The sequence below is a fragment of the Tasmannia lanceolata genome, unplaced genomic scaffold, assembly GCF_043159265.1.
Source record: "Tasmannia lanceolata isolate RefF3 unplaced genomic scaffold, GAP_Taslan_0.1 ptg000024l, whole genome shotgun sequence".
Classification (NCBI taxonomy): Eukaryota; Viridiplantae; Streptophyta; class Magnoliopsida; order Canellales; family Winteraceae; genus Tasmannia; species Tasmannia lanceolata.
Genome location: NW_027518701.1, coordinates 8,738,533 through 8,749,697, shown reverse-complemented (window position 1 = coordinate 8,749,697; position 11,165 = coordinate 8,738,533). Strand labels below are relative to the sequence as shown.

Below are 11,165 nucleotides of genomic sequence, written 5' to 3'. Positions count from 1 at the left end.
CACACACACACACACACATATATATATATATATATATATATATAGAGAGAGAGAGAGAGAGAGAGAGAGAGAGAAAGGAAAGTGTTCCTGAGCTCTAGCTCAGATAAGCTTATCTGAGCTAGAGCTCAAAAACACGTGGCCCCACATTTTTGGGGTGATCCGAAGCATTCATTTGAAGGCCCTTCCAGGGATAGGGTGTGTACCAAAAATCAGCCCTATAGGATCATCCTATCCCTGCCATTTGTGGAGGGAAAAAATGGGCAGAAACATGGACACATAGTGTCGGTCCATTTTCCCCTCCACCTTTGATTGGGTTAGGATGATCCTATCGATCTGATTTTTTGGTAGACACCCTATCCATCGAAGGGCCTTCCAAATGAATGCTTTGGATACCCCAAAACTGTGGGGCCACATGTGTTTTTGAGCTAGAGCTCAGATAAGCTTATCTGAGCTCTAGCTCAGGATCACTTTCCTCATATATATATATATATATATATATATATATATAGAGAGAGAGAGAGAGAGAGAGGAAACAGTTCCTACGCTCGAGCGCAGATAAGCTTATATGTGCTAGAGTGTAGGAAAACATGGTGGGCCCACATTTTTTGGGTGATCCTAAGCATTCATTTGAAAGGCCCCATCATGTATGGGATGTGTACCAAAACTCAGATCATAAAGAAAAGACGATAACACACTCCCTCAAGAAAAGACAACATGACAACACTCCCCCAAGAAGACAATACGAAGAAAAAGACAGTATCAAGAGAAAGGAATAACTCTAAGAAAAGCATGACAACATTCCCCCTCAGGTTGAAGGTCGAATACTTTCTGATTCCCTACCCGAAATGTATGTTGATCCCACCCACGCCGTAAACGGATGCGCTACCTGATCCATTTCAAATCCAACTTGCAACAAAAAACGAAGACAAACATGGCACCACGCCTCTCTCAGATATTTCTTCGAACACTTGTTGTGTGCCTTTGACATCAACACAAAAGACATAGGAGACATAGAAGACAACACCAGACAATGTAAAGAAAGATATGACATCAACAGAAAGGACATAGAAAACAATGGGACAATGGAAAGAAATAGATGACATCAATACAAAAGATATAGAAAAGGAGAATTTAGATCGAGTCCTATGAGAGAAGCAAATCAGAAAAAGAACCCCCAGTACAAGGAGGATTGGCAATGCCCAAATTGTCGCCACCATAATTTTGGATGGCGGAATAGATGCAGAAGGTGTTCGCAAGCTAGATTGAATCTGACCCCCTCACCCAGTACATCTCGGAGAGGGGGAGACTCATAGGGAGATTTAAGCATGTTCAAGATAATAGATCAGGAGCATGGTTTTGCTCTCTCTGTCAATATCTCAACTTTAGATGGCAGGATGAATGTCGCACGTGTCATCGGGCCAGAATCCCTTCAAAATGGGTTCCTCGTGCTAGCTCATCATCTAGGGTAGAATCCAAATGGTGGTGAAGATGATCTTTGGCCTGATTCAGGTAAAATTTATCACCACAAAAGTCTAGGGTTTCCACTGTTATCTATCTCGGGTGAGGAAGTGGATGTGCGTATGGGTTCCCTAAGAGCTTGTCCGATAAGGAAAAATAAAAACTATAATGAGACCTTGTAGGAGTTCTGGAAATGGGCACAAGTGTCCTGGGAAATCCCATTTTACATTGTCCCTCTATGTTGACGAAGAATGAAGTTCTTTTTATGTTTGAAATAGAATTACAAGCATTATAGATCCTCGTTAAGGGATCTGAGGCCTTGGATAATCATTTGCTTTCCCTCTCACCATGAAAAAAGGAATTTATTCAAGGAGAGGATGCTCATTGGGTTCATTTTTATGGCATCTCATTGCACGGCTGGTCTGTTTCAACGGTGGAAGCGTTAGGGGGCTCTTTGGTAAGGTTGTGGAAATCAAGATGGAAGGCAACAACCAGAATTGTATGAGTTATGTCTCGGCCAAAATTCTATCCCCCCGCTGGCTTTTCTTTAACTCCTGCGTTAAGCTCAAAATTTTAGACCAGATCTATACCATTGGGGTTGATCTTCTAAAGGAAAATCCTGATCCCGCTATCCCAGGATTAGGTTTTCATTCGCCGGCGGATCGATCTCCTGCGAGTAAGGGGCCTTTGCCTGGTGAGCCGTTGGGCTCCGTATGGAATTCAAATTGCAAATCTAACCAATCAAATCTTCAGGCGGGGTTGCCCAAGAAAGTGCCTTTGGTCTGCCTCGAAAAAGGTGTGGTGGAAACTAAAAAAAGGAATTCAAACCATTTAGGTCTACCGTTGGTGACTCCCGAGATATCTAAGCCTAACCTGCCCTTAGGCAAAAAATTGAAGAGCTGGGATAACCCTTCACGAATACCAAGACAATTGGCCTCCACCCTAGACCCAGGAAGAGCTTTGATTATCGAGCCCCTGGAGGTGTCTATGATGGTTTAAATCCCCTAGTCAGGGCGTCAAGATCACAGGAAAATTTCTTTATGAATATATTGGAGAATATCTTGGCTTCAAAACCAGGATCAAGGAAGATAAACGGCAGATTGTTTAAGCTCCTAAAATTTTACTCCCAATCTGGTAGGATAGGCCCTATCAATAGCTAACTCAGTAGCCTTGGATCCTGGATGGTTGTAATTTTTTTGGGGCTGAGGAAGATTATAGTGATTAAAGCGTTTGTGGGTGCATCCATTAACTTACCCTTTCTCGGTATTTGGGAAGTTGGTACTTCATCTCGCTTCTTTTCAGTTTTCTAGCGCTCCCTTCTAGAAGCGGATGGTTCAAGGCCCTGGGTTTGGTATTAAAAGGTACACTCAACCTCATATTTTGAAGAGACTCTCAAGCCTAAAGAAAGTTCTTCTTCCAGGCTACCATTAACAAAGGAGGAATGGTAACTCCTGATGATCCAGGAGAATCCTCTTCTTGCTTTGGAAGACGGCTATTCGCTTTTTGTGCTTTCTGGAAGCTACTCAGGCTAGAGTCTCAAGTCGGGCCGATCACTGGGTATAGACTGTCGGATTATTCTGTTAAAAGACACCCATTTACTGTTATACAAGCACTCTTTCTTTAAGCTACTTGGGTTCAGAAAAAGGGTTGTGAGGAGGCAAAAAAAAGATGACTAAGGTGGTGGGTATCCGGCTGCTGGAAGAAAAGCCTACGAGAAGAAAATCTCTGGGAATCCTGAACAAGATTCCGGAGGTTTTTCTCCTTTTCCTACCAGTCTCAGATCCAGCATAGCATGGAGGAAGTTCTTTCGGTTTTGACAACTTGCCCGAAAGCACAAACTGAATGATTATCTAGATGATGATGACAAGTCTGTTTTGATGAATGTCTTGCTTCTTCCCTGTCTTTGAAAAGATGAGAGCGGACCTCAAGAAATAAAGGGTAGTAGATGAGGAATTTGAAAGGGAAGTGAAATAGTTATTCGACGGGGTGGCATCGCATGAAAGTGTAGACCTCACTGTAATGGTTGACCCTGAAGATCATTTTTTGGCTTGTTACTGGCCTAGGAGTATGCTCCTAGCCATCCTTATTTGATTCTATGTAATGCAAGTAGGGACCCCTGGTCCCCAACGTAATTTTCATAGTATAAATGAAATTGTCAATTTTCAAACAAAAAAAAGATATAGAAAACAATGGAAAGAAGGAGATGACAACACTACTCCCCCTCAAGTTGAAGGCCTAATGCCTTCAACTTGCAATGAAAAGAAGGAATCGCAAGTCACAAAACCCTTTTTAGACATTTCAAACCGATAGTGTGCACCTTTGAAGAACAACACAACGAGAGAGAAAGAATAACAGAAGAGCCATGGATACGAGAGAGAGAGAGAGAGGGAGAGAGAGAGAGAGAGAGAGAGAGAGAGAGAGAGAGAGAGAGAATTTTCTTAAGTTTTATTTAAATTAGAAAAACAATTTTCAGAGAGGGCAGGTCGATCGGGGTATCCCGGTCGACCGCGGATCGGTACCTGGAAGTATGAACAATTTCCAGTAAGGTATGGGCGGGCGACCGAGGGAAGCCCGGTCGACCGCGGTTCTTTGGATCGTAAAAATTAAAATGGACAGAAGCATGCCTGCGGTCGACTTCAGATATTCGAAAAACTATCCGTTGGGAAGAACTGAACATTGCTTTTCACTTCCGTTTTCAAACTTTTCTTCATGTCTTTTGGTTCCCAACAGTCATGGATGTTTTTCAAACACAAGAGACACCTTTCGGATGATCCAAACCACTTAAATCACAAAGGGTTGTGATCAAATGCTCATTATTCAAACCAATCCAAGAGATGTCTTGAAGGGATGTTTCCCTTAATGAATAGACATCTAAGGCTCTATAAAAAGAGCAGAAATCCGTCTTTTCTAAATACTGAAAAATCAGTTATTGCTGTATTTTCTTTCTCTCTCTAAACAATCTCTTACTCTCTTGATTTTCAAGTTAGTTTGTTCTTAAAAAGTACACAAAAGACTTTTCTGCAGAAACCGTTTTGTGTTTTTCTCTAAGGCTTGAAGTTCTTGAAAAGCATTTTGGGTTTGATTCCACTTGTGCAAAGTGTCATCAAACATTTGTAGGACATTCCTACAAGGCTTCATTGTATGTTGGAGGCAATTCGAGGATCCCCTTTGCACACAACTGGTGGGGGCGAAATTTGTCGTAAGATTGTTGGTGGGATTTTCTATAAGATAGAAATACGTAGAGTTGCTTCAACACGTCAAACCCAAAACGCCCTTTGAGAATTACAAACCTTAGAGAAATTCACTAAAATTGTTTTTGCAGTAAAACAATATTTAGTGCACTGTTTTGAATAAAAACTCATCCTTTAAAACAAGAGATTAAACAAAAAGTAGGGGAATTTCATGAGAGAAAAATCCTGCAATAACTAACTCTAAAAAGACGGATTTCTGCTCTTTTGATAGAGCCATAGATGTCTTTTCAATGTGAAAAACATCCCTCCAAAGTACCTCTTCAAAGTACCCTTTAGATTGGTTGTATAATGGCCTTTAGATCGCACCTCTTCACGATTAACTAATCTGGATCATCCATAAAGTGTCCCTTGAGTTTGAAATCATCCATGACTGTTAGGAAGCAAAAGGACACGAAGAAATTCAAATTTGGAAGTGAAAAGTTATGTCCAACTTTTGCCCCAACAGATAGATTTTCGCGCGGCCGAGGTCGACCGGGCTACCCGTGGTCGCCCGCCGCTATGCTTCTGGACTTGTTATTTTTTATGATCCAAAGAACTGCGTTCGACTGGGCCTACCGCGGTCGACCAACCATACCTTTCTGGAAATTATTTATATTTTCATATTCCAATCCGTGGTTGCCCGGGAACCCCCAGTCGACCGGCCTTATCTAAAAATTTGTTTTAACTTCTTTTTATATTGATAAAACACTTTCAAATATTTTGTTTTTACCCAAAACATTTTGAAAATATCTAACAATCCTTCCTTCATTCGTGGACGATATTCGCCATTGGCCCCACCTTGATCCGATGATCATATATAAGGCTCTTCTTTATTAATTTTTGCCCACGCACCAGAAATCACACCAATCCTTTGGTTGGGTCCACTTCTAATGGGCCAGAGCAAAACTAATCTATCTAATGGCTCAGATTGTCCAAAAATTTGGTTGCTTGGCCAGTGAAAATGGCTAATGATATTGGCACTGCCATGTTTTGATAATTGCACTAACCCACATTGTCCTTTATAATTTAACATGCTGTCAAGGATTATTACAATTCCCAAAATGCTCTAAAAATCAATTAAAAAGACAAGGAGGGTTTGTGCAATTATCAAAACATGGCAGTGCCAATATCAATTGATATCGGCACAACCATGTTTTAATAATTAAACAGACTCAGCTTGTCTTTTCTTTTTTAATTGCCTCTTGAGAACTTTTTGGGAACTGTAATAACCTTTCGACAATTCTTTAGATACTAAAAGATAGGATGGTTAGTGAAGATATCAAAACATGGTTGTGCTGATATCATTTTCCCAAAAAACAAAGACAAACGTCAAAAGTGCTCTGATACCACTTTGATGTGGTCACGCCCACGTCCCCTTCCCTAGTTTACAAGCTATTTTGAGATGTTAGGAAGAACGAGATATGTTAGCACAGTTAGAGGAGTGCCTGACCTCTACAGATTTGGATAAGTTAGAAGATAACAGACTGGTTTTTCCATTTATCAATTGTAGAAATAAATACAACTTTCTAGCAGTCTGCATGATCTTATATTTATTTATTTTTTCTACTGAATTAGGGTTTTTTCTCTGATCTTATGTTAGTTTTTTGTCATATAAGATATCATCTCATGAAATTTCCAACCATCATTATTTTTTGCAACGTCGCATAAAGGAAAAAAAGAAAGTGTTTTTCTGTGTGATATAATTAATGATTTTGCTCTTTCTTTTGTTAGACCAACCCAATTAATATCATGGTTATAGTGTTCTAAACATCTTTTTATCTTATATGATCTTAACAGGTTCTTTATAACCCAATTTGAAGCTTATCGAACCCCTGTAAACATGAGTCATTCTGAGATGAAACCAATCAACTGCAAAAGACATCGAAAAAACGTGTTTTCGAAGAGAGTTAAAGGGATGAAGAAGAAGATCTTTGAGCTCACAACTCTCTGCGATATAGATGCAGTCATGGTGTCCGTCAGTCAGATGGAGATCAGATTGAAACTTGGCCCGCCAACCGATCAGAGGTCGACCACATATATAAACGATACAAGGACAAGGAAGAAAGTGTGAAGAACAGTGAAGATATTGCGAGCTTGTGCAAGAAAAAGATCAAGAATCTACATCAAAAGCTTGATCGGAAGCGAATTGAGCTCTATCCTTCATGGGATGACCGTTTGGACAACTTTTCACAAGACTCTCTTAAAGAACTGGCGGGTTTACTAAGTATGAAGATTGAGATGGTGAAAAAGAGATCTGAGATACTTAAATCTAGTAAAGAGAGCTTGTTGAGTAGAAAGGAAAAGGAAGATGGGCATGTAGTTGACGAAGATTGCACTGCATCTCCCATTCTCCTCCCTCTATCCGATCATATAGCATTGGGTGAGTGCATTTACAACGCACATCCTTCTTATTTTGAGATGGGTATTCCTAAACAGGTGACATCTGACTTTTGGCTGAATAATGGAAACTCCTTATCAAATTACCCAAACACATATTTAGGGGTTGGTATCCCGGAGGGCTTGGTGTCAACAGGTGACTGTTTCTTTGGTTTTACACCTTTAGATGATGAAAAGAATTTTGAGGAGTATTGGCTGAATAGTGGGAACTCTTCGTCAAGTTGCTCAAGCACAATTTTAGGGACTGAGACTCCAGAGGGCATGGTGTCAATGGATGATTGGTTCTTTGGTTTTACACCTTCAGGTGATAGCACTGATTTTGATTTTACACCTTCAGGTAATGTGACTGTTAACTACCACCTTCAGGGAAAAGCATAGAGTTTATAAAGTCAGCTCGTCAGAGAAATATCAAAATAAGGAAACAAAAAGAGTTCCAACAATTTTGCAAGTTACAGTGTAAATTTTTATGTAATACCATGTTTATTCTGTAAATTGTGAATTGAAAACTCTCTCATTACCATACACTGTTCTGATATCTCAAAATAAGGAAACAAGAAGAGTTCCAACAATTTTGCAAGTTATAGTTTAAATTTTTTCTGTAGTACCATATTTATCTTGTAAATTGTGAATGAAAAACTCTCTCATTACGATACACTGTTCTGATATTAGACAAAAGCTTTAGTTTAACTTATTCTTGTGCTCTCTCATGCCAATTCTCTGTTCTGATATTAGTTATAATCTTCAGTTTAAGATGTTATGTGCTCTATCAATACACTTATCTGTTCTGATATTAGATGAGAACTTCAGTTTAACTTGTTCTTGTGCTAGACTTTTGATGCCCTCTGATGAACTACGAAATTTATAGGGTGCATCTTGTGTTGTGATGGGTGATGGGGCTAAGCTTTATTTAGAAGTTTGTATAATACAACTATTTGCAACTGTTCTAACTTTTCCCCAACTATTTAGAAGTGTGTACAATGCAACTATTTGCAGTAGTTAAAATTGTGTATAGTTTAACTCTCGGATGGTGCTCTAACTTTGCCTATAGTAATTTAATGTCTGGTGGCTTTAATTTTTTTTGCCACAAGAATATGAAAGAAGAAATACCATTAGGTACCCAAAAACCAAAGAGAAAATATAGGAAGATGAGGGTGGTTTTAGGTGTTTCAATTCCTTTGGGACAGATAGGATTATTACAGTCCATGAAATAATTCCTGTCCTGTTACCTTTCATCGGACCCTAGTTTTGAATCCAGATCAGTTGTATTGGAGTAAATCCTGTTCAAATCAGAGTCTCTAGGCCCGATCCAATGGATCCATTGGGCTGTCATGGCCATTGGCAACCTTGCTCTTAATATCTTAAACAGAAAAGAGAATGCCATATGCCAAGCTTAGTGAGTTGATTTTTCATGTTTCCACACTAGAATTTGGCCCAGTTATCTGCAGTAACATGAAAAATGGTCTCATCCATCACACCACACTCTTCACCTGAATCCATAATCCCATAGAAAGATCCTGAAACAGGCCAATCACAGTTACGATTAGAACTGCAATAAAAAAATATGGAATGAAAATACCTACAGGAGTACTACTAAATCCCATAACTTACATTTAGTCGGAGTACGAATGATCAACCTTGCAACCATGTATGGCACAGCCGAAGCAATGGGCTCAATCTGTAATGTAAACTGATCCCACTGTGAGATGTATCCATTTGCATAACTTAAATCCCCAGTATGGAAAACTATATCAATATCCTTCAAGTCCTGAATAAGCTAGTCAGTGATAATTGTTATATTCATTGAATTTCCTAACTTAAACAGCCCAGTTGACAATTGTTATATTTGCATAACTTAAACAGCCCTATTGATAATTGTTATATTCATTGAATTTCCTATCTTTATTGGAGCTTTTCTTTAGATCTGTCTGCTTCTCCTATTTCTAACAATTGCCATTCATTTTTTTGTCTTAAATGTTCTGTAAAAGTCTAAAATCATAAAGATCTTTCTTTAAGAAGTTCTATGCCCTGTCTATTGTCAGAGATACGAGATCCTCTTCCATTTATGTATGATCTAAAATTTCGTTGATCTATCCTTAGTTTAGAGCAGGGAGACCACTCAACCTTTTAAAGCATTTGCCTTCCATAGGCGCTCACCATCTAATGACAATCATTTTTTGCAAGAATTTCAAACCTCTATGTCTGTATTCTACAATGAAACTAGAATTTCCCTTACAGTCTAATCTCTCCTGTAGTTCAAATTGAATCTTAGTTTTCTCATCAGCTGGCTCACATCAAGAACTCAATGACATGTCTAATTTTTCTTTTCCCTCCATGTAATCTCATTGCTTTAATGCGATTTCTTTAAACAAAGAAAAATAGTTTGGCACTGCCTACAGCTATTATGCCAATCTCCACCCCTAAAAAATAGATTTATCTATAGTTGCTTATCTTCTACATGTTTTAATAGGGTGGGTCCCACCGGCAACTATCCCCACCCAAACCCATGCATAGGCTGGGCCCACCATTTTACACCATTCATAGCATGGTCCAGGAATGATAGTATCGATGAAGGTTGTCATGAAAACCTGTGGCTGTTATGCTGAATGCAAATTGAACTAATTAAAGTATTTATGGATGAATCCACTTAAGTGCAATTATAATAAACATGTCAGTCAAAGTAGAGGTACTAAGGAGCAGTGGTTGCTCACTGAGTTCTATATATGGAACAGATATTTCTATCTTTTGGCAATGTGAGATCCCCCTTTATACTTCACCGATGCCATAATACTATATTTTCTCCTTTTATTATACGATTTAAGCCCACTAAATTTTATGTAATATGTATAGGTAGTCGATGCCCTGTGACATTGTATTGGCTACAGCAAGAAATGTATCAACAGTGATTGTTCATCAGGTTCAAAATCTGTTTTTGTGAATGCTATTTCGTCATGAAATTTTGTTCTTCCATACCAAAACGTATCCAAAAAAAGAGCAGTGTTTCACTTGTGACTTAGAGAGTCTTGTTTTGATGGCAAAGGAAGGGAAGTCCCCTCAATCCCTGGTCAGGATACTCTCACAAATTCAATCCATTAGGAATAATCTTGGTCATGGGAAGGAAGAAGATGCCCATAAAATTTTAAGGTTTGCTATGGATAAACTTTAATGTGTGCGCCTCAAAGGAGGGTGGTGTTAAGGGCAGTGAGTACACCAGCAGAAGAAATTACTTTGATTCAACTGATTTTTTTATCTAAGATAATGATAGCATGACAAGAACGTGGTGATGCTGATGATGTAGCAGTTGAATCTTGAATAAAAAATAAAGCCACATAGAAGATTTGTCCCCTGAAGCCAAGGTATGAGAAACTCTAATGAAGTTAATAGTTTTGCTTCTTTTGTATTCTAAACTCTGATAAAGTTAATGATTTTGCTTCTTTTGTATTCTTGTATGAGCTGGAATGTGAGCTTATTTGTTTTGTTACTATTGTACTTTGTTGTTAGTTTTGAAGCAAATGTCCTTATGTAGTTCATGTATTAATCTCATATCTTGTTTTTTGAAAAGAAAAAAAAACAGAATATTGGCAGGTCAATTCTTATATAGTAGTTGAGTCTTCTTGGATGCACATAACTTGTTTTTATTGCATCTAGAAATAAAATTCAGGGTTGCTGTTGTCCTTGACAACAAAATTATTTCAAACGATGCATCCAAGGATCAATGTAGTAAATTAATCAAGTGTTAGAGATCATCTTGAACATGAAGCATCTAGATGCCCGTTGATATGAAAGAGGTCATCTTGGAAGTGTATGCCCTGTTTGGGGCCGGTCCCATTGCTTTAGATATATCATATTTGGCTATGTCAATACAAACCAACTCTTTTTTATTTCTGTGGCAGGGCTTAGTCACATGGAGATAGCAGAAGGTGAAGGGAGAAAAATAATGAGAGGGGATGAGGCAGTGAGGAGAGATTTATGTTAGAGTAGAGGCATTTCTCGAGAAAGAATCAGCTCATTGTGGGTACCCCATGCAAGGTGCAATTTGGTCTTAGTATTAAGTCGGCACTAGAGAGGACACTTAGCCAGGAC

General features: G+C 38.8%; 1 protein-coding gene and 1 long non-coding RNA gene across 2 annotated transcripts; one reads left to right on the top strand and one right to left on the bottom strand.

The window, feature by feature from the left end:
* The first annotated feature begins 6,233 nt into the window (after positions 1-6,233).
* LOC143857360 (uncharacterized) lies at positions 6,234-11,097 on the top strand. The gene is made up of 2 exons (XM_077367790.1): positions 6,234-7,389; positions 10,976-11,097. Exons 1-2 carry the CDS (start codon positions 6,915-6,917, stop codon positions 11,056-11,058), a joined length of 558 nt encoding a protein of 185 aa, XP_077223905.1. The 5' UTR covers positions 6,234-6,914; the 3' UTR covers positions 11,059-11,097.
* LOC143857361 (uncharacterized) lies at positions 8,079-10,673 on the bottom strand. The gene is made up of 2 exons (XR_013238634.1): positions 8,694-10,673; positions 8,079-8,599 (listed from the first exon to the last, which is right to left on the bottom strand). It is a non-coding gene; the product is annotated as an uncharacterized LOC143857361 (long non-coding RNA).
* Positions 11,098-11,165: the final 68 nt, after the last annotated feature.

Coding starts and splice junctions, on each gene's coding strand:
- LOC143857360 (XM_077367790.1), top strand. CDS start 6,915: ATGAAGATTGAGATGGTGAAAAAGAGATCTGAGATACTTAAATCTAGT. Junction 7,390..10,975: donor CTTTGGTTTTACACCTTCAG/GTGATAGCACTG, acceptor TTTCTGTGGCAG/GGCTTAGTCACATGGAGATA.